This window comes from Salvelinus alpinus, chromosome 31, assembly GCF_045679555.1.
Source record: "Salvelinus alpinus chromosome 31, SLU_Salpinus.1, whole genome shotgun sequence".
Lineage (NCBI taxonomy): Eukaryota > Metazoa > Chordata > Actinopteri > Salmoniformes > Salmonidae > Salvelinus > Salvelinus alpinus.
Window position 1 is genome coordinate 40,555,864 of NC_092116.1, and position 25,620 is coordinate 40,581,483.

Genomic DNA, 25,620 nt, shown 5'->3' on the forward strand with positions numbered 1-25,620 from the left:
CTCAGTCGATGAGGTACTGGAGACGCCCCGCCCGATGCCTCGAATCCAGGACTTCACGGACCGAGTACGCCGAACCTCCCTCGATGTCCAAATATTCTTTACGTCATCAACATGTGAATCGCTGCAAATCGTATTGTATGATCTCTTATACACTATATCAGGCCCAGCCTTAGGAACTTTGGTTTTCCTAGATCTGGCTACTATATTGTGATCACTAATTCTGATGGATTTGGATACTGCTTTAAAGCAAATTTCTGCAGCATTAGAAAATATGTGATCAATACATGTCGATGATTTCATTCTTGTGCTGTTTGTAACGACCCCGGTACGTTGACTGACAACCTGAACCAGGTTGCAGACACTGGTTACAGTGTGAAGCTTTTTCTTGAGTGGGCAGCTTGATGAGAGCCTGTCAATATTTAAATCACCCAGAAAATATACTTCTCTGTTGATATCACATACATTATCAAGCATTTCACACACATTATCCAGATACTGACTGTTAGCACTTGGTGGTCTATAGCAGCTTCCCACCAGAATGGGCTTTAGGTGAGGCAGATGAACCTGTAGACATATTACTTCAACAGTATTTAACATGAGATCCTCTCTAATCTTTACAAGAATGTGGCTCTGAATATAAACAGCAACACCTCCACCATTGGCATTTCTGTCTTTTCTGTAGATGTCATAACCATGTATTGCTACCACTGTATCATCAAAGGTATTATCTCAGTGAGTTTCAGAGATAGTCAGAATATGAATGTCATCTGTTACTAGCAAGTTATGAACTTCATGGACCTTGTTTCTTACATATGTTAATATGGACTATTTTTAGCACTTTTCTGGGTTGTTGATTTGTTTTAAATGCTTTACTGGGAAGCTTATCAGAAGTAGACTTACTCATGTTATTTACATTGGAGCTGATAGTGCAGGGTGAGCTGCATAAAGTGGTCTTCCTACTAGGACACACCACCTCAGTGTTAACAGTGGTCTTCCTACTAGGACACACCACCTCAGTGTTAACAGTGGTCTTCCTATAGGACACCACCTCAGTGTTAACAGTGGTCTTCCTATAGGACCCACCTCCTCAGTGTTAACAGTGGTCTTCCTATAGGACACCACCTCAGTGTTAACAGTGGTCTTCCTATAGGACCCACCTCCTCAGTGTTAACAGTGGTCTTCCTACTAGGACACACCACCTCAGTGTTAACAGTGGTCTTCCTATAGGACACCACCTCAGTGTTAACAGTGGTCTTCCTACTAGGACACACCACCTCAGTGTTAACAGTGGTCTTCCTACTAGGACACACCGCCTCAGTGTTAACAGTGGTCTTCCTACTAGGGCACACCACCTCAGTGTTAACAGTGGTCTTCCTACTAGGACACACCACCTCAGTGTTAACAGTGGTCTTCCTACTAGGACACACCACCTCAGTGTTAACAGTGGTCTTCCTACTAGGACACACCACCTCAGTGTTAACAGTGGTCTTCCTACTAGGACACACCACCTCAGTGTTAACAGTGGTCTTCCTACTAGGACACACCACCTCAGTGTTAACAGTGGTCTTCCTATTAGGACACACCACCTCAGTGTTAACAGTGGTCTTCCTACTAGGACACACCGCCTCAGTGTTAACAGTGGTCTTCCTACTAGGACACACCACCTCAGTGTTAACAGTGGTCTTCCTACTAGGACACACTACCTCAGTGATAACAGTGGTCTTCCTATAGGACACACCACCTCAGTGTTAACAGTGGTCTTCCTACTAGGACACACCACCTCAGTGCTAACAGTGGTCTTCCTACTAGGCCACACCACCTCAGTGTTAACAGTGGTCTTCCTATAATGACACACCACCTCAGTGTTAACAGTGGTCTTCCTACTAGGACACACCGCCTCAGTGTTAACAGTGGTCTTCCTACTAGGACACACCGCCTCAGTGTTAACAGTGGTCTTCCTACTAGGACACACCGCCTCAGTGTTAACAGTGGTCTTCCTACTAGGACACACCACCTCAGTGTTAACAGTGGTCTTCCTACTAGGACACACCACCTCAGTGTTAACAGTGGTCTTCCTACTAGGACACACGACCTCAGTGTTAACAGTGGTCTTCCTACTAGGACACACCACCTCAGTGTTAACAGTGGTCTTCCTACTAGGACACACCTCCTCAGTGTTAACAGTGGTCTTCCTACTAGGACACACCACCTCAGTGTTAACAGTGGTCTTCCTACTAGGACACACCACCTCAGTGTTAACAGTGGTCTTCCTACTAGGACACATCGTATCATCGGACACATCCTATAGGACACACCTATAGGTTCATAGGCACATGATTACTGCATCCAAAAGCTGTAGGATCAACAGAGGTATTCAGGGCAATTAGGGGTACTTAAATTACTTACATTGTGTTTGCCAATACCCCTAGTATCATGTGCATTAACTGCATCATTAATACAACTCATTGTCACAATGGTAGGGATTAACTGAGTTGGTCTTGGGTCATTGATAAGTCATTGTTTCGATGCAGCCTTGAAATACGTGGACAGAGTCCAGGAGCCAAGATGATTTGGATGGACTCCGTCATTCTTGTAGAGTATCTTCTGTTTCCAGAAGGCAGACCTGGCTCTCGAGAGACGATAGGCTATGTGCCCAGCGCCCACAAAATAAGGTGGAAACTAAGCTGCACTTCCTAACCTCCTGCCAAATATATGACACATTACAGACACATACTTGCAAAAGTATTCATCCACCTTGGCGTTTTTCCTATTTTGTTGCATTACAACCTGTCATTTAAATTGATTTTATTTAGATTTCATGTAATGGACACAAAATAGTCCAAAATTGTGAAGTGAAATGAAAAACATAACTTGTTTCAAAATATAAAAAATTATTAAAAACGGAAAAGTGGTGCATCCGTATGTATTCACCCCCTTTGCTATGAAGCCCCTACATAAGATCTGGTCCAACCAATTACCTTCAGAAGCCACATAATTAGTGAAATAAAGTCCACCTGTGGGAAATCGAAGTGTCACATGATCTCAGTAGATCAAGGAGCTCTCCAAACAGTTGTGGAGAAGTACTGATGGTTATAAAAAAAATATCTGAAACGTTGAACATCACAGGGAGCACCATTAAATTTGTTATTAAAAAATGGAAAGAATATGGCACCACAACAAACCTGCTAAGAGAGGACCCCCCCACCAAAACGGACCAGGCAACGAGGGCATGAATCAGAGAAGCAACAAAGAGACCAAAGATAACCCTGAAGGAACTGCAAAGCTCCACAGAGGAGATTGGATTATCTGTCCATAGCACCACTTTAAGCCGTACACTCCACAGAGGTGGGCTTTACAGAAGAGTGTCCAGAAAAAAAGCCATTGCTTAAAGATAAAAAATAAGAAAACACGTTTGGTGTTCGCCAAAAGGCATGTGGGAGACTCCACAAACATATGGAAGAAGGTACTCTGGTCAGATGAGACTAAAATTGAGCTTTTTGGCCATCAGGAAAATGCTATGTCTGGCTCAAACCCAACACCTCTCATCACCCAGAGAACACCATCCCCACAGTGAAGCATGGTGGTGGCAGCATCATGCTGTGGGGATGTTTTTCATTGGCATGGACTGGGATACAGGGAAATACAGGGAATATCTTGAGGGAAACCTGTTTCAGTCTTCCATAGATTTCAGACAAGGACGGAGGTTCACCTTCCAGCAGGACAATGACCCTAAGAATACTGCTAAAGCAACACTTGAGTGATTTAAGGGGAAACATTTAACTGTCTTAGAATGGCCTAGTCATAGCCCAGACCTCAATCCAATTGAGAATCTGTGGCATGACTTAAAGGTTGCTGTACACTAGGAGGAACCCATCCAACTTGAAGGAGCTGGAGCAGTTTTGCCTTGAAGAATGGGCAAAAATCCCAGTGGCTAAATGTGCCAAGCTTATAGAGACATACCCCAAGAGACTTGCAGCTGTAATTACTGCAAAAGGTGTATCTACAAAGTATTGACTTTGGGGGAGGGGGTGAATAGTTATGCACGCTCAAGTTTTCTGTTTTTTTTTTGTCTTATTTCTTGTTTGTTCACAATAAACATATTTTGCATCTTTAAAGTGGTAGGCATGTTGTGTAAATCAAATGATACAAACCCCCCAAAAATCTATTTTAATACCAGGTTGTAAGACAACAAAATAGGTAAAATGGCAAATACTTTTGCAAGCCACTGTGAATACTTTCGCAAGCCACTTTCGCAAGCCACTGTATTTCCCTTAGATCACACAGACCCACAAAGACTTTGAAAACAAATCAAACATTGATAACCTGCCATGTGTATTGGTGCTGTCACAGCTGCAAGACGTGTGGCCCGTTGCCCTGGCAACCAGTGGAGCACAATCAATATTATAATTACAACCTATATACTTCAACTTCTTGCACATTTTTACAAACTGTACAATAATAACATTTGATATGTCTATATTCTTTTAAAACCTTTGTGTAATGTTTACCAATGTTTCCTTTGTTTCTTTACCTTTTGTTTATTGTCTATTCTATTTTCTTTGGCATCTTAAACATATGTTTCCTATGCCAATAAAGCCCTTTAAATTTAATTGTATTGAATTTAGAGAGAGAGAGAGAGAGAGAGAGAGAGAGAGAGAGAGAGAGAGAGAGAGAGAGAGAGAGAGGGAGAGAGAGAGAGAGAGCGAGAGAATTAAAAAAAAACTTTATTGGGTCTGGTAACCCACAGCACAATAAACACTCAAACAAACAAAAAACATGATTAAATATCAATTAAAAACACAACACCAAATCCTCCTCCACAGTAACTAAACACAACGACCTCTGACCCCCATAAACAGTTATTAAGCAGTTTGTAATAAGCAAACTCAACCCTCAGTCTCACTGCCAACATCTCATCCCACCATATCCACAGACCTCTGTCCCTGAATACTGTTCTTTCATGTCTTCCAAATTGCTAATTTAGCTGCACCTGACACAAAGTTAAGAGAAGTACACCACTTTGACTAAACCTGTACTTTGGCCCAAATATAAACAGTTGGGAAGAGAAAACCTCTCCCAGAGCTGAGAACCAAGAAGTGATCAGGTCAATCATCCCGACCAACCTGGGACACTGTAAGAACAAATGTGCCAGAGTTTCAGACTCAGCACAGAATGGACACCCCTCCCCAACAGTAGGATCCAGGTGTACCAGATGCATATTGGTGTCTATGGCTCCATGTATTATCCTCCATTGGAGGTCAGCTGTCCTCTATTAAATAGGCAGTTTGTATAATGACCGCCACCAGCCTTTTGGGGAGGCACCTGGACCAAACACATCCGCTCACCTCGTCAATTTTACCCCTTCAAGGGAAGAAGCACGGGACACTTTTACACACATTATGTACATGTCCTTCTTTCCTCCTTGAACTCCCCCAGCTCCGGGGTAAGGAAGGAAAGCAGCATCCCCACGTCCTCCTCGAATGCCCCGGCCGCAGCACTAACATTCAGCGCAGGGAACACATCATCCAGACCCTCCGTCCACCGATCAGAGTTGGAAGTATCAGTCACATACTGCCGATGAAGTACTGGCAAGGACCTCAGCTCCGACCTTTCTCAGTAGGCAAGATGATCGGATATCATTTTTGGGGAGTATTTTTTTTTAGGTTAGGATCAGCTTTAATATTGGGGATAGATTGTCGCTTCCATCAATGTAATTGTCTAAATAATTTCCAATCCCTCATATATTTTTTGGGGGTAAATATATATATATTGATATATATATTGATATATGAAGACAGAAGGTTACATACACCTTAGCCAAATAGATTTAACTCAGTTGTTCACAATTCCTGACATTTAATCCCAGTAAAAATACACTGTTTTAGTTCAGTTAGGATCACCACTTTATTTTAAGAATGTGACATGTCAGAATAATAGTAGAGAGAATTATTTATTTCTGCTTTTATTTCTTTCATCACATTCCCAGTGGGTCAGAAGTTTACATACACTCAATTAGTATTTGGTAGCATTGCCTTTCAATTGTTTAACTTGGGTCAAACGTTTCAGGTAGCCTTCCACAAGCTTCCCACAATAAATTGGGTGAATTTTGTCACATTTCTCCTGACAGAGCTGGTGTAAATTAGTCAGGTTTGTAGGCCTCCTTGCTAGCACACACTTTTTCAGTTCGGCCCACACATGTTCTTCAGGCTTGAGGTCAGGGCTTTGTGATGGCCACTCCAAAACCTTGACTTTGTTATCCTTATGCCATTTTGCCACAACTTTGGAAGTATGCTTGGGGTCAATGTCCATTTGGAAGACACATTTGTGACCAAGCTTTAACTTCCTGACTGATGTCTGAGATGTTGCTTCAATATATCCACATACTTTTCCTGACTCATGATGCCATCTATTTTGTGAAGTGCACCAGTCCCTCCTGCAGCAAAGCACCCCCACAACATGATGCTGCCACCCCCGTGCTTCACGGTTGGGATGGTGTTCTTTGGCTTGCAAGCCTCACCCTTTTTCCTCCAAACATAACGATGGTCATTATGGCCAAACAGTTCTATTTTTGTTTCATCAGACCAGAGAACATTTCTCCAAAAAGTACGATCTTTGTCCCCATATACAGTTGCAAACCGTAGTCTGGCTTTTTTATGGCGGTTTTGGAGCAGTGGCTTCTTCCTTGCTGAGCGGTTTTCAGGTTATATCGATATAGGACTCGTTTTACTGTGGATATAGATAATTTTGTACCTGTTTCCTCCAGCATCTTCACAAGGTCCTTTGCTGTTGTTCTGGGATTGATTTGCACTTTTTGCACCAAAGTACGTTCATCTCTAGGAGACAGAACGCGTCTCTTTCCTGAGCGGTATGACGACAGCGTGGTCCCATGGTGTTTATACTTGCGTACTATTGTTTGTACAGATGAACATGGTACCTTCAGGCATTTGGAAATTGCTCCCAAGGATGAACCAGACTTGTGGAGGTCTACAATTTATTGTCTGAGGTCTTGGCTAATTTTCTTTTGATTTCCCCATGATGTCAAGCAAAGAGGTAGTGAGTTTGAAGGTAGGCCTTGAAATACATCCACAGGTACACCTCCAATTGACTCAGATGATGTCAATTAGCCTATCAGAAGCTTCTAACGCCATAACACCATTTTCTGGAATTTTCCAAGCTGTTTAAAGGCACAGTCAACTTAGTGTATGTAAACTTCTGACCCACTAGAATTGTGATGCAGTGAATTATAAGTGAAATAATCTGTCTGTAAACAGTCCTGTCCTTCCTCTATTTCTGTTGTCCATCTAGTTTGATTTCTACTTGCCATATATTTGTAACTATGTTATTTCGCAAAATCTCTGAACCTATATACATTTTACAGACCCTGTATGTTTCATTGGTTATCTTGTTATTAGTCCCACCCTTCAGCTCCATTCAACCCCTCACCATCCACATTGGATTTCTATTTGCGATATATTTTTCAACTGTGCTGTGATGCTTCACAATAGTACTGAACCTTTCTATTCTCATAGCTTCTACAGACTATACATTAAGGATGGGGGAACCTCACATTGTCTTCTGATAAAAATGTATGCTAACATAATTATAATATTATTGATGGACAAATCACCCTATCTGCAGGATGTAAATGTTGCAATTCTTCAGCCATTCCTGGACCTGTGACCCAAACCGAGCTCCATATGGACAGTACCAACATAAATTATGTAATGAATCTGCCTCCTCACAGTAAATTATGCTGGGAAGATTGTATCCCCCACATATATAACATTCTATTGGTTGCAAGAATTTTGTATAATAATATAAATTGAAAAATTATTTTTGGGTGTCAATTCATAAACCATGTGCCATGGAATCGGTACATCGGAAATCTCTTCCCAACTATTTTGCAATGTATATGGCACAACTGTCAATTTTTTGGTCCTTAAAATTAACTGGTATATATTTTTATTTATCACAATTTTCTTTAACAAATGTTGGTCTTTAATATAGGGCCGACAGACAAGTTCCTTACTTTTTCCCCCTTCTACTTGCCTCTTCCTTTTTTGTGGTAATGCTGCAATTAATTGGTTGTAGTTTTGGGTAGAGCAGACATTTCCATATGTCTGTGTTAGCTGCATTAGTGACATAACTCTACAAGTCCTATTTATGATATAATTTACAAAGATTGGTCAATTAGTGTATTTGAGTTTAGCCACAGTATCTGTTGCATTATTTGTTCTGTCTTTTCAGTTGGACTAAACTGAAATTCCAACTAACTTTCTATGGCTTCAGGAACTAGAGAGAGAGCTGGCCCCAGAGAAGCCAACAGAACAACTCACTTCAGACCTCAACACTCTTAGAAAAAATGGTTCTTCTTCTTGTCCCCATATGAGATCCCTTTGAAGAACTCATTTTTGTTCCAGGTAGAACCCTTTTAGAACCATTTTCACAGAGTGTTCTACATGGAACCCAAAAGGGTTTTACCTGGAACCATTTGGAACCTTTTTTGCTTGGGCCAAGAAACACAAGCAATGGACATTACATCGGTGGAAATCTGTCCTTTGGTCTGATGAGTCCAAATTTGAGCCTTTGGTTCCACATGTTGTGTCTGTGAGATGCAGAGTAGGTGAACGGATTATCTCCGCATGTGTGGTTCCCACCGTGAAGCATGGAGGAGGAGGTGTAATGGTGTGAGGGTGCTTTGCTGGTGACACTGTCAGTGATTTATTTAGAATTCAAGGCACACTTAACCATCATTGCTACCACAGCATTTTTCATTGATTTGCCTTCCCATCTGGTTTGGGCTTAGTGGGACTATCATTTGTTATCATTTGTTTTTCAACAGGACAATGACCCAACACACCTCCAGGCTGTGTAAGGGCTATTTGACCAAGAAGGAGAGTAATGGAGTGCTGCATCAGATGACCTGGCCTCCACAATCACCCGATCGCAAACGAATTGAGAGTGTTCGGCATGAGTTGGACCGCAGAGTGATGGAAAAGCAGCCTACAAGTGCTCAGCATATGTGGGAACTCCTTCAAGACTTTTGGAAAAGCATTCCAAGTGACTACCTCATGAAGCTGGTTCAGAGAATGCAAAGCTATCATCAAGGCAAAGGGTGACTACTTTGAAGATATAAAATATATTTTGATTTGTTTTACAGTTTTTGGTTTCCGTATTTGTTATTTCATAGTTTTGATGTTTTTACTGTTATTCTACAATGTCGAAGATAGTAAAAATAAAGAAAAACCCTGGAATGAGTTTATCCAAACGTTTGACTGGTTCTGGTACACATGCAGCTAACAAAAATATATGGAAATGGCTGCTTTACTCAAAATTACAGCCAACTAACCGCAAAAATGGAAGAGGCAAGTGGAAGGGTTAAAAAGTAAGGAACTTGTCTGTCGGCATTAAAGACCAAAATTGGTAAGAAAAATTGTGATTAATAAAAAACTATACCAGTTTCATTTAACCTCTACGGGATCATAGATTTCTCAATATGTGATAATGCCAACTTTCCAAGACATAGACATATCTTATATGTGCAGAAAGCTTCAATTCTTGTTAATCTAACTGCACTGTCCAATTTACAGTAGCTATTACAGCGAAAGAATACCATGCTATTGTTTGAGGAGAGTGCACAACAACAAAATAAATAATAAATGATAATGTACTTACATTCAGTAATCTGGCTCTGATTTGTCATCCTGGGGGTCCCAGAGATAAAATGTAGCATAGTTTTGTTTGATAAATCAAGTTTTATATTCAAATGTAGGAACTGGGTTCTACAGTTTGAACCCCTGCTGTGTCTGGCTCCACACCAACCCGGACATCTAGATAGGAACTGGGTTCTACAGTATGAACCCCTGCTGTCTCTGGCTCCACACCCACCCTGCCATCTAGATAGGAACTGTGTTCTACAGTATGAACCCCTGCTGTCTCTGGCTCCACACCAACCCGGACATCTAGATAGGAACTGGATTCCACAGTTTGAACCCCTGCTGTGTCTGGCTCCACACCAACCCGGACATCTAGATAGGAACTGGGTTCTACAGTTTGAACCCCTGCTGTCTCTGGCTCCACACCAACCCGGACATCTAGATAGGAACTGGGTTCTACAGTTTGAACCCCTGCTGTGTCTGGCTCCACACCAACCCGGACATCTAGATAGGAACTGGGTTCTACAGTTTGAACCCCTGCTGTGTCTGGCTCCACACCAACCCGGACATCTAGATAGGAACTGGGTTCTACAGTTTGAACCCCTGCTGTGTCTGGCTCCACACCAACCCGGACATCTAGATAGGAACTGGATTCTACAGTTTGAACCCCTGCTGTGTCTGGCTCCACACCAACCCTGCCATCTAGATAGGAACTGGGTTCTACAGTATGAACCCCTGCTGTGTCTGGCTCCACACCAACCCTGACATCTAGATAGGAACTGGGTTCTACAGTATGAACCCCTGCTGTGTCTGGCTCCACTCCAACCCGGACATCTAGATAGGAACTGGATTCTACAGTTTGAACCCCTGCTGGGGTCTGGCTCCACACCCACCCGGACATCTAGATAGGAACTGGGTTCTACAGTTTGAACCCCTGCTGTGTCTGGCTCCACACCAACCCGGACATCTAGATGGGAACTGGGTTCTACAGTTTGAACCCCTGCTGTGTCTGGCTCCACACCCACCCGGACATCTAGATAGGAACTGGGTTCTACAGTTTGAACCCCTGCTGTGTCTGGCTCCACACCAACCCGGACACCTAGATGTTAGAAGGTTGGTGTCTTTTCTGTAAGGAACCTAATTATGCATAATTTGTGACATTCCTGGGATAAATAATATATTTTATCTTATAAGGACTGAATACTAAGTTAATGCTACCAAGCTTGCTAGGACAGAACAGATCTGGTTGCAACTTCTATTAGCACTGAGGCGTGAAGTGAGAGGTGTCAAAGTGCAGGAGAGTTTCACAGCCTCCCCAGTGCTATATGGGGTGTTGTGTCAAAGTGCCCTTGAGCAGTTTCACACTCAGTGTGTTCTTCTGTTTCGCAGCTTCAATATTGCAGATAGAATGTGGCTTCTGTCAATATGCGCATCATTTTCAATCCCCCACATATATTTTTGTTGTATATTTTTCTTTATTATTTTCCCCTAACCTGACCTCCCCTCCACTAATGGACAACAACACCTAGGCTTCTCCTTACAGCTTTACATACCAGAGGTGTGGACTAGAGTCACATGACTTGGACTAGATACTACATACTATATACATTTTACGGACACTCTATATTTTACAATTTGTATCTTTTGTTTGTTTCAAGTACACTCAACCCCTCCCATCTATCTCTGAAGAGGCATAGCTGTCAATTTTTTGGTCATTAAGGATCGGAACCCTTTTTATCAATTTCCGCCTGAAATGACATACCCAAATCTAACTGCCTGTAGCTCAGGATCTGAAGCAAGGATATGCATATTCTTGATAGCATGTTAAAGGAAACACTTTGAAGTTTGTGGAAATGTTAATTAATGTAGGAGAATATAACACATTAGATCTGGTAAAAGATAATACAAACAAAAAAACATGCATTTAAATTGTTTTTTTTAACATCATCTTTGAAATGCAAGAGAATGGCAAAAATGTAATGTTCCAGGTTATGCGCAATTTATATTTTTTGCCACCAGATGGCAGCAGTGTATGTGCATGTGTATCAGACTGATCCAATGAAGCATTGCATTACATTTTACATTTACATTTAAGTCATTTAGCAGACGCTCTTATCCAGAGCGACTTACAAATTGGTGCATTCACCTTAAGATATCCAGTGGAACAGCCACTTTACAATAGTGCATCTAAATCTTTTAAAGGGGGGGGGGGGGGGTCAGAAGGATTACTTTATCCTATCCTAGGTATTCCTTAAAGAGGTGGGGTTTCAGGTGTCTCCGGAAGGTGGTGATTGACTCCGCTGTCCTGGCGTCGTGAGGGAGTTTGTTCCACCATTGGGGTGCCAGAGCAGCGAACAGTTTTGACTGGGCTGAGCGGGAACTGTACTTCCTCAGTGGTAGGGAGGCGAGCAGGCCAGAGGTGGATGAACGCAGTGCCCTTGTTTGGGTGTAGGGCCTGATCAGAGCCTGAAGGTACGGAGGTGCCGTTCCCCTCACAGCTCCGTAGGCAAGCACCATGGTCTTGTAGCGGATGCGAGCTTCAACTGGAAGCCAGTGGAGAGAGAGGAGGAGCGGGGTGACGTGAGAGAACTTGGGAAGGTTGAACACCAGACGGGCTGCGGCGTTCTGGATGAGTTGTAGGGATTTAATGGCACAGGCAGGGAGCCCAGCCAACAGCGAGTTGCAGTAATCCAGACGGGAGATGACAAGTGCCTGGATTAGGACCTGCGCCGCTTCCTGTGTGAGGCAGGGTCGTACTCTGCGGATGTTGTAGAGCATGAACCTACAGGAACGGGCCACCGCCTTGATGTTAGTTGAGAACGACAGGGTGTTGTCCAGGATCACGCCAAGGTTCTTAGCGCTCTGGGAGGAGGACACAATGGAGTTGTCAACCGTGATGGCGAGATCATGGAACGGGCAGTCCTTCCCCGGGAGGAAGAGCAGCTCCGTCTTGCCGAGGTTCAGCTTGAGGTGGTGATCCGTCATCCACACTGATATGTCTGCCAGACATGCAGAGATGCGATTCGCCACCTAGTTATCAGAAGGGGGAAAGGAGAAGATTAATTGTGTGTCGTCTGCATAGCAATGATAGGAGAGACCATGTGAGGTTATGACAGAGCCAAGTGACTTGGTGTATAGCGAGAATAGGAGAGGGCCTAGAACAGAGCCCTGGGGGACACCAGTGGTGAGAGCACGTGGTGAGGAGACAGATTCTCGCCACGCCACCTGGTAGGAGCGACCTGTCAGGTAGGACGCAATCCAAGCGTGGGCCGTGCCGGAGATGCCCAACTCGGAGAGGGTGGAGAGGAGGATCTGATGGTTCACAGTATCGAAGGCAGCCGATAGGTCTAGAAGGATGAGAGCAGAGGAGAGAGAGTTAGCTTTAGCAGTGCGGAGCGCCTCCGTGATACAGAGAAGAGCAGTCTCAGTTGAATGACTAGTCTTGAAACCTGACTGATTTGGATCAAGAAGGTCATTCTGAGAGAGATAGCAGGAGAGCTGGCCAAGGACGGCACGTTCAAGAGTTTTGGAGAGAAAAGAAAGAAGGGATACTGGTCTGTAGTTGTTGACATCGGAGGGATCGAGTGTAGGTTTTTTCAGAAGGGGTGCAACTCTCGCTCTCTTGAAGACGGAAGGGACGTAGCCAGTGGTCAAGGATGAGTTGATGAGCGAGGTGAGGTCAGGGAGAAGGTCTCCGGAAATGGTCTGGAGAAGAGAGGAGGGGATAGGGTCAAGCGGGCAGGTTGTTGGGCGGCCGGCCGTCACAAGACGCGAGATTTCATCTGGAGAGAGAGGGGAGAAAGAGGTCAGAGCACAGGGTAGGGCAGTGTGAGCAGAACCAGCGGTGTCGTTTGACTTAGCAAACGAGGATCGGATGTCGTCGACCTTCTTTTCAAAATGGTTGACGAAGTCATCTGCAGAGAGGGAGGGGGGGGGGGGGGGGGAGGATTCAGGAGGGAGGAGAAGGTGGCAAAGAGCTTCCTAGGGTTAGAGGCAGATGCTTGGAATTTAGAGTGGTAGAAAGTGGCTTTAGCAGCAGAGACAGAAGAGGAAAATGTAGAGAGGAGGGAGTGAAAGGATGCCAGGTCCGCAGGAAGGCGAGTTTTCCTCCATTTCCGCTCGGCTGCCCGGAGCCCTGTTCTGTGAGCTCGCAATGAGTCGTCGAGCCACGGAGCAGGAGGGGAGGACCGAGCCGGCCTGGAGGATAGGGGACATAGAGAGTCAAAGGATACATTACTGCACAAAATGTTGTATCAAGTCTGACGAATTGGTCAATTGGTCAATTGATACATTTTCAACTACATAACTACAGAAAACATACAAAAATTATTTGGTAATCAAACATTTAAGTTTACACGTAAAATGTATCATTGTAATGTAGTATTCTTCTTGGATTTTAAAAGTAACTTCAGACTAAACATTACTCAATCAGTTCCAGGTTCAGGTTGGATGGTGTTTTTAGGTTTCTGTTGTGCTTCATTTGCTGGTCGTTGGTTTGTCAGAGCAAGTTTATCGAACTTTAAATCAATTTTTTTGTAAACACATGTTGAAAAATTCAAGAACTCATCTGCTCAATTTAATTTAATTAAAGGGGCTTTGTTGAACCATATGTTTACATTGCCAAAGCAAGTGAAATAGACAAACAAAAGTGAAATAAACAATAACAAATGTACAATAAACATTACACTCACAGGAGTTAAAAAAGAATAAAGACATTTCAAATGTCATTTTATATGCAAATGGTTAGTGAAAATAAATAAACATCAATATGGGTTGTAGTGCACCTCAATGGCACAGAGAAGACAGTCTTTCTCAATAGCAAGGTTATGCTCACAAGTCTGTACATAGTCAAAGCTTTCCTTAATATTAGGTTGGGTCTAATTGTGTTGCTGTCCTGGGGATCAGTGGGGTCTGTTTGTGTTTGTGAACAGAGCCCCAGGGACAGCTTGCTTAGGGGACTCTTCTCTAGGTTATTCTCTCTGAAGGTGATGGCTTTGTTAGGGAAGGTTTGAGAATTGCTTCCTTTTAAGGTGGTTGTAGAATTTAACGTCTCTTTTCTGGATTTTGAAATTTTTTGAAAAGAGGCCTGTGAATTGGCCTAATTCTGATCTGCGTGCATTATTTGTTGTTTTACGTTGTACACAGAGGATGTTTTTTGCAGAATTCTGCATGCAGAGTCTCAATTTGATGTTTGTCCCATTTTGTTAATTCTTGGTTGGTGAGCGGACCCCAGACCTCGCACTCGCTCTCTGTCTGTCTCTCTCTGTGTGTGTCTCCCTGTCTGTCTGTCTCTTTTTTACCTTTATTTAACTAGGCAAGTCAGTTAAAAACAAATTCTTATTTACAATGACGGCCTAGGAACAGTGGGTTAACTGCCTTGTTCAGGGGCAGAACGAAAGAGTTGTACCTTCTCAGCTCGGGGATTCAATCTTGCAAACTTTAAGTTACTAGTCCAATGCTCTCACCACTAGGCTACCATTTTACTCCATTTTGTTGCTTCCAGCCTACAAACAGAAACTAAAACTGCAGGCTCCCGCGCTCAGGTCTGTTCAACGCTGGTCCGACCAATCTGATTCCACGCTTCAAGACTGCTTCGATTACGTGGATTGGGATATGTTCCGCATTGCGTCCAACAACAACATTGACGAATATGCTGATTCGGTGAGCGAGTTCATTAGAAAGTGCATTGACAATGTCGTACCCACAGCAACGATTAAAACATTCCCAAACCAGAAACCGTGGATTGATGGCAGCATTCGCGTGAAACTGAAAAGCGCGAACCACTGCTTTTAACCAGGGCAAGGTGACCGGAAACATGACCGAATACAAACAGTGTAGCTATTCCCTCCGCAAGGCAATCAAACAAGCTAAGTCCCAGTATAGAGAAAAAGTAGAGTCACAATTCAACAGCTCAGACACAAGAGGTATGTGGCAAGGTCTACAGTCAATCACGGATTACAAAAAGAAAACCTGCCCCGTCGCGGACCAGGATGTCTTGCTCCCAGACAGACTAAATAACTTTTTTGCTCGCTTTGAGGACAATACAGTGCCACTGACACGGTCCGCTACCAAAACCTGCGGGCTCTCCTTCACTGCAGCCGAGGTGAGTAAAACATTTAAACGTGTTAACCCTCGAAAGGCTGCAGGCCCAGACGGCATTCCCAGCCGCGTCCTCAGAGCATACGCAGACCAGCTGGCTGGTGTGTTTAAGGACATATTCAATCAATCCTTATCCCAGTCTGCTGTTCCCACATGCTTCAAGAGGGCCACCATTGTTCCTGTTCCTAAGAAAGCAAAGGTAACTGAGCTAAACGACTACCGCCCCGTAGCACTCACTTCCGTCATCATGAAGTGCTTTGAGAGACTAGTCAAGGACCATATCACCTCCACCCTACCAGACACCCTAGACCCACTCCAATTTGCTTACCGACCCAATAGGTCCACAGACGACGCAATCACAACCACACTGCACACTGCCCTAACCCATCTGGACAAGAGGAATACCTATGTGAGAATGCTGTTCATCGACTACAGCTCAGCATTTAACACCATAGTACCCTCCAAACTCGTCATCAAGCTCAAGACCCTGGGTCTCGACCCCGTCCTGTGCAACTGGGTCCTGGACTTTCTGATGGGCCGCCCCCAGGTGGTGAGGATAGGTAACAACATCTTCACTCCGCTAATCCTCAACACTGGGGCCCCACAAGTGTGCGTTCTGAGCCCTCTCCTGTACTCCCTGTTCACCCACGACTGCGTGGCCATGTACGCCTCCAACTCAATCATCAAGTTTGCGGACGACACTACAGTGGTAGGCTTGATTACCAACAACGACGAGACAGCCTACAGGGAGGAGGTGAGGACCCTCGGAGTGTGGTGTCAGGAAAATAACCTCACATTCAACGTCAACAAAACAAAGGAGATGATCGTGGACTTCAGGAAACAGCAGAGGGAGCACCCCCCTATCCACATCGACGGGACAGTAGTGGAGAAGGTGGAAAGTTTTAAGTTCCTCGGTGTACACATCACGGACAAACTGAATTGGTCCACCCACACAGACAGCATTGTGAAGAAGGCGCAGCAGCGCCTCTTCAACCTCAGGAGGCTGAAGAAATTCGGCTTGTCACCAAAAGCACTCACAAACTTCTACAGATGCACAATCGAGAGCATCCTGTCGGGCTGTATCACCGCCTGGTACGGCAACTGCTCCGCCCACAACCGTAAGGCTCTCCAGAGGGTAGTGAGGTCTGCACAACGCATCACCGGGGACAAACTACCTACACCACCCGATGTCACAGGAAGGCCATAAAGATCATCAAGGACAACAACCACCCGAGCCACTGCCTGTTCACCCCGCTATCACCCAGAAGGCGAGGTCAGTACAGGTGCATCAAAGCAGGGACCGAGAGACTGAAAAACAGCTTCTATCTCAAGGCCATTAGACTGTTAAACAGCCACCACTAACATTTAGTGGCCGCTGCCAACATACTGACTCAACTCCAGCCACTTTAATAATGGGAATTGATGGAAATTATTACATTACTCATCTCATATGTATATGTATATACTGTACTCTATATCATCTACTGCATCTTGCCATCTTTATGTAATACATGTATCACTAGCCACTTTAAACTATGCCACTTTATGTTTACATACCCTTCATCTCATATTGTAACGGCTCTCTTTCGGCTCTACTGCGTAACACGGCGTCTGCCCGTACTCCCGCTCTCCACGGTTAGCCTGTGAAGTGGGCGCAGGTCTCCTACCTGCCCTCGGCCCACTACCTCTTAGCCCCCCCCCAAGAAATTTTAGGGTAGTACTTGCGGGCTTCCAGCCTTGCTTCCGTGCTGCCTCCTCATAACGTCGCCTCTCCGCTTTCGCTGCCTCCAGCTCCGCTTTGGGGCGGCGGCACTCCACTGGCTCTGCCCAGGGTCCTTTACCGTCCAGGATCTCTTCCCATGTCCAATCCTCCTTTTCCCACTGCTGCTGTCGTTGCTGTCCGTTAACCCGCTGCTTGATCTGGGTTTGGTGGGTGATTCTGTAACGGCTCTCTTTCGGTGAGTGAGTAGACCAAGGTGCAGCGGGTGATGAATACATAATGTTTATTTGACAAGACGGAAAAACACGAAACGAAATACACTTGAATGATAAACAAAATAACAAAACGAACTAGACAGACCTAAACTATGAACTTACATGAAACGAGGAAACACATGAACAGACAGGAACGACCGAACGAACGAGACGAGACAGTACCGTGTGGTGCAAAATACACAGACACAGCGACAATCACCCACAAACAAACAGTGAGACCAACCTACCTTAATATGACTCTCAATTAGAGGAAAACGCAAAACACCTGCCTCTAATCAAGAGCCATACCAGGCAACCCAAAACCAACATAGAAACGGAAAACATAGACTGCCCACCCAAAACTCACGCCCTGACCATCACACACATACAAAACAACAGAAAACAGGTCAGGAACGTGACAGAACCCCCCCCTCAAGGTGGGAACGCCGGGCGCACCAGCACAAAGTCCAGGGGAGGGCCTGGGTGGGCATCTGACCACGGTGGTGGCTCAGGCTCCGGACGCTGTCCCCACACCACCATAGTCATAAGGGGCAGCACCGGGATAAGGGGCAGCACCGGGATAAGGGGCGGCACCGGGATAAGGGGCGGCACCGGGATAAGGGGCGGCACCGGGATAAGGGGCGGCACCGGGATAAGGGGCGGCACCGGGATAAGGGGCGGCACCGGGATAAGGGGCGGCACCAGGATAAGGGGCAGCACCGGGATAAGGGGCGGCAGGTCCTGGCTGAGGGACTCTGGCAGGGCCTGGCTGAGGGACTCCGGCAGGTCCTGGCTGAGGGACTCCGGCAGGTCCTGGCTGAGGGACTCCGGCAGGTCCTGGCTGAGGGACTCCGGCAGGTCCTGGCTGAGGGACTCCGGCAGGTCCTGGCTGAGGGACTCCGGCAGGTCCTGGCTGAGGGACTCCGGCAGGTCCGGGCTGAGGGACTCCGGCAGGTCCGGGCTGAGGGACTCCGGCAGGTCCGGGCTGAGGGACTCCGGCAGGTCCGGGCTGAGGGACTCCGGCAGGTCCGGGCTGAGGGACTCCGGCAGGTCCGGGCTGGGTGGCAGCTCCGAACTGAGTGGCAGCTCCGAACTGAGTGGCAGCTCCTGACTGTAGGGCAGCTCATGACTGTAGGGCAGCTCATGACTGTAGGGCAGCTCATGACTGTAGGGCAGCTCATGACTGTAGGGCAGCTCATGACTGTAAGGCAGCTCATGACTGTAGGGCAGCTCATGACTGTAGGGCAGCTCATGACTGTAGGGCAGCTCATGACTGTAGGGCAGCTCATGACTGTAGGGCAGCTCATGACTGTAGGGCAGCTCATGACTGTAGGGCAGCTCATGACTGTAGGGCAGCTCATGACTGTAGGGCAGCTCTGACAGCTCCTGACTGGCTGGCGTCTCTGGCAGCGCCTGACTGGCTGGCGTCTCTGGCAGCTCCTGACTGGCTGGCGTCTCTGGCAGCTCCTGACTGGCTGGCGTCTCTGGCAGCTCCTGACTGGCTGGCGTCTCTGGCAGCTCCTGACTGGCTGGCGTCTCTGGCAGCTCCTGACTGGCTGGCGTCTCTGGCGGCTCCTGACTGACGGACGGCTCTAGCGGCTCCTGACTGACGGACGGCTCTAACGGCTCGGGACAGACGGGCGGCTCTAATGGCTCGTGGCAGACGGATGGCTCAGACGGCGCTGGGCAGACAGATGGCTCAGACGGCGTTGGGCAGACAGATGGCTCAGACGGCGTTGGGCAGACGGATGGCTCAGACGGCGTTGGGCAGACGGATGGCTCAGACGGCGTTGGGCAGACGGATGGCTCAGACGGCGTTGGGCAGACGGATGGCTCAGACGGCGTTGGGCAGACGGATGGCTCAGACGGCGTTGGGCAGACGGATGGCTCAGACGGCGTTGGGCAGACGGATGGCTCAGACGGCGCTGGGCAGACGGATGGCTCAGACGGCGCTGGGCAGACAGATGGCTCAGACGGCGTTGGGCAGCCGGGCAGTTCAGGCACCGCTGGGCAGACGGGCAGTTCAGGCACCGCTGGGCAGACGGCAGACTCTGGCCGGCTGAGACGCACAATAGGCCTGATGCGTGGTGCCGGAACTGGAGGTACCGGGCTGAGGGCACGCACCTCAGGGCGAGTGCGGGAAGGAGGAACAGGGCTCTGGAGATGCACTGGAAGCCTGGTGCGTGGTGTAGGCACTGGTGGTACTGGGCTGGGGCGGGAAGGTAGCACCGGAAATACCGGACCGTGTAGGCGTACTGGCTCCCTTGAGCACTGAGCCTGCCCAACCTTACCTGGTTGCATGCTCCCCGTAGCCCGTCCAGTGCGGGGAGATGGAATAACCCGCACTGGGCTGTGTTGGCGAACCGGGGACACCATGCGTAAGGCTGGTGCCATGTAAGCCGGCCCAAGGAGACGTACTGGTGGCCAGATATGTAGGGCCGGCTTCATGACATTTGGCTCAATGCCCAATCTAGCCCTACCAGTGCGGGGAAGTGGAATAACCCGCACTGGGCTATGCACCCGTACAGGAGACACCGTGCGCTCTACTGCGTAACACGGCGTCTGCCCGTACTCCCGCTCTCCACGGTTAGCCTGTGAAGTGGGCGCAGGTCTCCTACCTGCCCTCGGCCCACTACCTCTTAGCCCCCCCCCAAGAAATTTTAGGGTAGTACTTGCGGGCTTCCAGCCTTGCTTCCGTGCTGCCTCCTCATAACGTCGCCTCTCCGCTTTCGCTGCCTCCAGCTCCGCTTTGGGGCGGCGGCACTCCACTGGCTCTGCCCAGGGTCCTTTACCGTCCAGGATCTCTTCCCATGTCCAATCCTCCTTTTCCCACTGCTGCTGTCGTTGCTGTCCGTTAACCCGCTGCTTGATCTGGGTTTGGTGGGTGATTCTGTAACGGCTCTCTTTCGGTGAGTGAGTAGACCAAGGTGCAGCGGGTGATGAATACATAATGTTTATTTGACAAGACGGAAAAACACGAAACGAAATACACTTGAATGATAAACAAAATAACAAAACGAACTAGACAGACCTAAACTATGAACTTACATGAAACGAGGAAACACATGAACAGACAGGAACGACCGAACGAACGAGACGAGACAGTACCGTGTGGTGCAAAATACACAGACACAGCGACAATCACCCACAAACAAACAGTGAGACCAACCTACCTTAATATGACTCTCAATTAGAGGAAAACGCAAAACACCTGCCTCTAATCAAGAGCCATACCAGGCAACCCAAAACCAACATAGAAACGGAAAACATAGACTGCCCACCCAAAACTCACGCCCTGACCATCACACACATACAAAACAACAGAAAACAGGTCAGGAACGTGACACATATGTATATACTGTACTCTATAACATCTACTGCATCTTGCCTATGCCGTTCTGTACCATCACTCATTCATATATCTTTATGTACATATTCTTTATCCCTTTACACTTGTGTGTATAAGGTAGTAGTTGTGGAATTGTTAGGTTAAATTACTTGTTGGTTATTACTGCATTGTCGGAACTAGAAGCACAAGCATTTCGCTACACTCGCATTAACATCTGCTAACCATGTGTATGTGACAAATAAAATTTGATTTGATTTGATACATGCAACTCCTCTCTATCTCTCTTCTCTCTCCGTGTCTCTGTTTATCTCTATATCGCCCTATCTCTGTCTATCTCCCTGTCTCTCTCTCTCCATCTCTCTCTCACTGTTACTCTCAGTCTCTCTTTCTCTGTCTCTCTGTGTATCTCTTCTCTCTAGGCCCCCTCATTCTGTCACACACATCTTTCACACCTCTCAGTCCATCTCAAGAGGAAGTATAGATGGGTAGAGAGGAGAGGTGGGTCGGGGGATGGACAGGCTACAAGTCACTAGAGTTTAGATACAGTTAGTGATCGACACGTTAAGATGGAACACACCTGTCTTCTACTCTGTGAGTTTAATATTATCTAAACAGTTTAATATATATACGGTTCAATGTCTAGATATCAATTTAATATCTTTATGGTTTAATATCTATATAGTTTAATATCTGTATAGTTTAATAAATGTGTAGTTTAATATCTGTATGGTGTGCTATCTGAATGGTTTAATGTCAACATAATTTAATATATGTATATTTTAATATCTATAAGGTTTAATATCTGTATGGTTTAATGTCTATATGGTTTAATATCTGTATAGTTTCATATCTTTCTAATTCTCTGTGAGTTGAAAAATATCTTTAATATCACTATTGTTTCATATCTGTACAGTTAAATATCAATATGTTAATATCTGTTTGGTTTAATATCTATACAGTTTGTATGGTTAACTATCTATATAATTAAATATCTGTATGGTTTAACATATATATGGTTCATTTAATGTATGGTTTAATATCTGTATGGTTTAATATATATATAACTTAATATCTATATGGTTTAGTATCTATATAGTTTAATATCTATATAGTTTGATATCTTTATAGTTGAATATCTATATGGTTAAATATCTATATGGTTTAATATCTATATGGTTTAATATCTATATGGTTTAATATCTGTATAGTTTAATATCTATATGGTTTAATATCTATATGGTTTAATATCTTTATAGTTTAATATCTATATAGTTTAATATCTATATGGTTTAATATCTTTATAGTTTAATATCTATATAGTTTAATATCTATATGGTTTAATATCTATATGGTTTAATATCTATCTGGTGTAATCTTTATATGGTTTGATATCTATATAGTATAAAATATATATAGTTTAATGGTTGTATAGTTTTATATTTATATAGTTTAATATCTATATAGTTAATATCTATATATTTTTTTATCTACGTGGTTTAATGCAGTTGAAGTCGGAAGTTTACATACACTTAGGTTGGAGTCATTAAAACTCGTTTTTCAAACACTCCACAAATTTCTTGTTAACAAACTATAGTTTTGGCAAGTCGGTTAGGATATCTACTTTGTGTATGACACAAGTAATTTTTCAACAAATGCTTACAGACAGACTATTTCACTTATAATTCACTGTATCATAATTCCAGTGGGTCAGAAGTTTACATACACTAAGTTGACTGTGCCTTTGAACAGCTTGGAAAATTCCAGAAAATTAGGTCATGGCTTTAGAAGCTTCTGTTAGGCTAATTGACATATTTTGAGTCAATTGGAGGTGTACCTGTGGATGTATTTCAATGCCTACCTTCAAACTTAGTGCTTCTTTGCTTGACATCATGGGAAAATCAAAAGAAATCAGCCAAGACCTCTGGTTCATCCTTGGGAGCAATTTCCAAACGCCTGAAGGTACCATGTTCATCTGTACAAACAATAGTACGTATAAACACCATGGGACCCCGCAGCCGTCATACCACACAGGAAGAAGACGCGTTCTGTCTCCTAGAGATGAACAGCAAAGGACCTTATGAAGATGCTGGAGGAAACAGGTACAAAAGTATCTATATCCACAGTAAAACGAGTCCTATATCGACAAAACCTGAAAGGCCGCTCAGCAAGGAAGAAGCCACGGTTTTTACAAAACCGCCACCATTAACCTGTTTGGGCTGCAGGGGCAGTATTGAGTAACCAGATAAAAGGTGCCCATTTCAAACGGCCTCGTACTCAATTCTTGCTCGTACAATATGCATATTATTATTACTATTGGATAGAAAACACTCTCTAGTTTCTAAAACCGTTTGAATTATATCTGTGAGTGTCACGTTCCTGACCTGTTTTCTGTTGTTTTGTATGTGTTTAGTTGGTCAGGGCGTGAGTTGGGGTGGGTAGTCTATGTTATGTGTTTTCTATGTTGGGTTAATGTGTGGCCTGGTATGGTTCTCAATTAGAGGCAGGTGTTTGACGTTTTCTCTGATTGAGAACCGTATTAAGGTAGGAGGTTCTCACTGTTTGTTTGTGGGTGATTGTTCCTGTGTCAGTGTATACCACACGGGACTGTTTCGTTTGTTCGTTCGTTTTAGGTAGTCTGTTCCTGTTCGTGCGTTCTTCGTCTATATGTAAGTTTGTTTGTTTCAGGTCTGTTGCCTTCGTTTATTGTTTTGTAGTTTGTTCTAGTGTTTTCGTGTTTCGTCTGTCATTTAAATAAATCGTTATGTATTCATCACCCGCTGCGCCTTGGTCCGTTCATGCACCACAAGACGAACGTTACAGTGAGTCAAACAGAACTCATTTGGCACAAACTTCCTGACCAGGAAGTGGAAAGTCTGAAATCGAGGCTCTGTTCTTCTTCCTGCCTATAAATGGGCATGATACGTATGAGTATACATGCACTTCATAGACCTTCCCCTGGATGTCAAGAGGCGGTGAGAGAAGAAATTTAGTGTTTATCTTGGTCTGAAGTGGAATACAAGCTCTTTGTATGACGTGTCCCCCATTTCCGGTTTTCTGGAGAGCGCGAGGTGGTACCTGGAATTGCCTTCTCTTTAGCTGCCGTTATAGGCGACTAATATCTCCGGCTTTGATTTTATTTGATACATGTGACCATATCATCGTAAAGTATGTTTTTTCAATATAGTTTAACCAGATTATTGAATTTTTTTCGAGAGTTTTGCCGTGTTCCGTTCTCTGACTTTGTTGACGATGGAGAGATTCGTGCCACTTGGCTAGTGTGCTTGCTAATTCAAGAGGGAAAATGGACGTTCTAAATCCAAACAACGATTGTTCTGGACAAAGGACACCTTGTCCAACATTCTGATGGAAGATCAGCAAAAGTAAGAAACATTTTATGATGCTATTTCATATATCTGTCGTAGATGTGAACTAGTCGTCGGCGCCCAAGTTTTGGGTACTCTAGCTATACCGAAGCTGGATGTCGTAATGAAGTTATTTTTTAGAATTCTAACACTGTGATTTCATTAAGAACTAATGGATCTATCATATCCTATACAACATGTATTTTTTAGTTATGTTTATGAATAGCTATTTGGTCAGAATATGTGTGTCAGAAAAAGTGTCAGAAAAATATCCGAACGTTGTGGGAAATAGTAGCTACGTTAGCAGAATGTATAACCACTGATTTCAGCTCTAAATATGCACATTTTCGAACAAAACATAAGTGTATGTATAACCTGATGTTATAGGACTGTCATCTGATGAAGAATATCAAGGTTAGTCAAAAATTATATATCTTTTGCTTGTTTGTTACGATCGCTAACCTTTTGCTACTGGGAAATGGCATGTGTTTCTGGCTATTGTGGTAAGCTAATATAACGCTATATTGTGTTTTCGCTGTAAAACACTTAATAAATCGGAAATATTGGCTGGAATCACAAGATGCCTGTCTTTCATTTGCTGTACACTATGTATTTTTCAGAAATGTTTTATGATGAGTAATTAGGTATTTGACGTTGGTGTCTGTAATTATTATGGCTGCTTTCGGTGCAATTTCTGATTATAGCTGCAATGTAAACTATGATTTATACCTGAAATATGCACATTTTTTCGAACAAAACATAGATTTATTGTATAACATGTTATAAGACTGTCATCTGATGAAGTTGTTTGTTGGTTAGTTTGGTTAGTTTGGTTGGTTCTTGGTTAGTTAGGTTGGCTTTGTGCATGCTACCTGTGCTGTGAAAAATGTCTGTCCTTTTTTGTATTTGGTGGTGAGCTAACATAAATATACGTGCTGTTTTCGCTGTAAAACATTTAAAAAATCGGACATGTTGGCTGGATTCACAAGATGTGTATCTTTCATATGCTGTATTGGACTTGTTAATGTGTGAAAGTTAAATATTAAAAAAAAATATCTTTTGAATTTCGCGCCCTGCACTTGAAGTGGCTGTTGTCATAAGTGTACCGACGCCGGGCTGCAGCCATTAGAAGTTAAAAAGCCAGATTGTAACTGCACAAAGATTGTACATCGCAGCTGAC

General features: G+C 44.6%; 1 protein-coding gene across 1 annotated transcript in view; it reads left to right on the forward strand.

Annotated features, from left to right (window-relative positions):
- Window positions 1-21,356: 21,356 nt before the first annotated feature.
- Window positions 21,357-25,620, forward strand: part of LOC139561638 (low affinity immunoglobulin gamma Fc region receptor III-A-like) — a 97,869-nt gene continuing 93,605 nt past the window's right edge. The window contains exon 1 of the mRNA XM_071378878.1: window positions 21,357-21,669. Coding sequence (XP_071234979.1) covers window positions 21,645-21,669 — 25 coding nt within the window. The 5' untranslated portion in view covers window positions 21,357-21,644. The remainder of the gene's footprint in view (window positions 21,670-25,620) is intronic.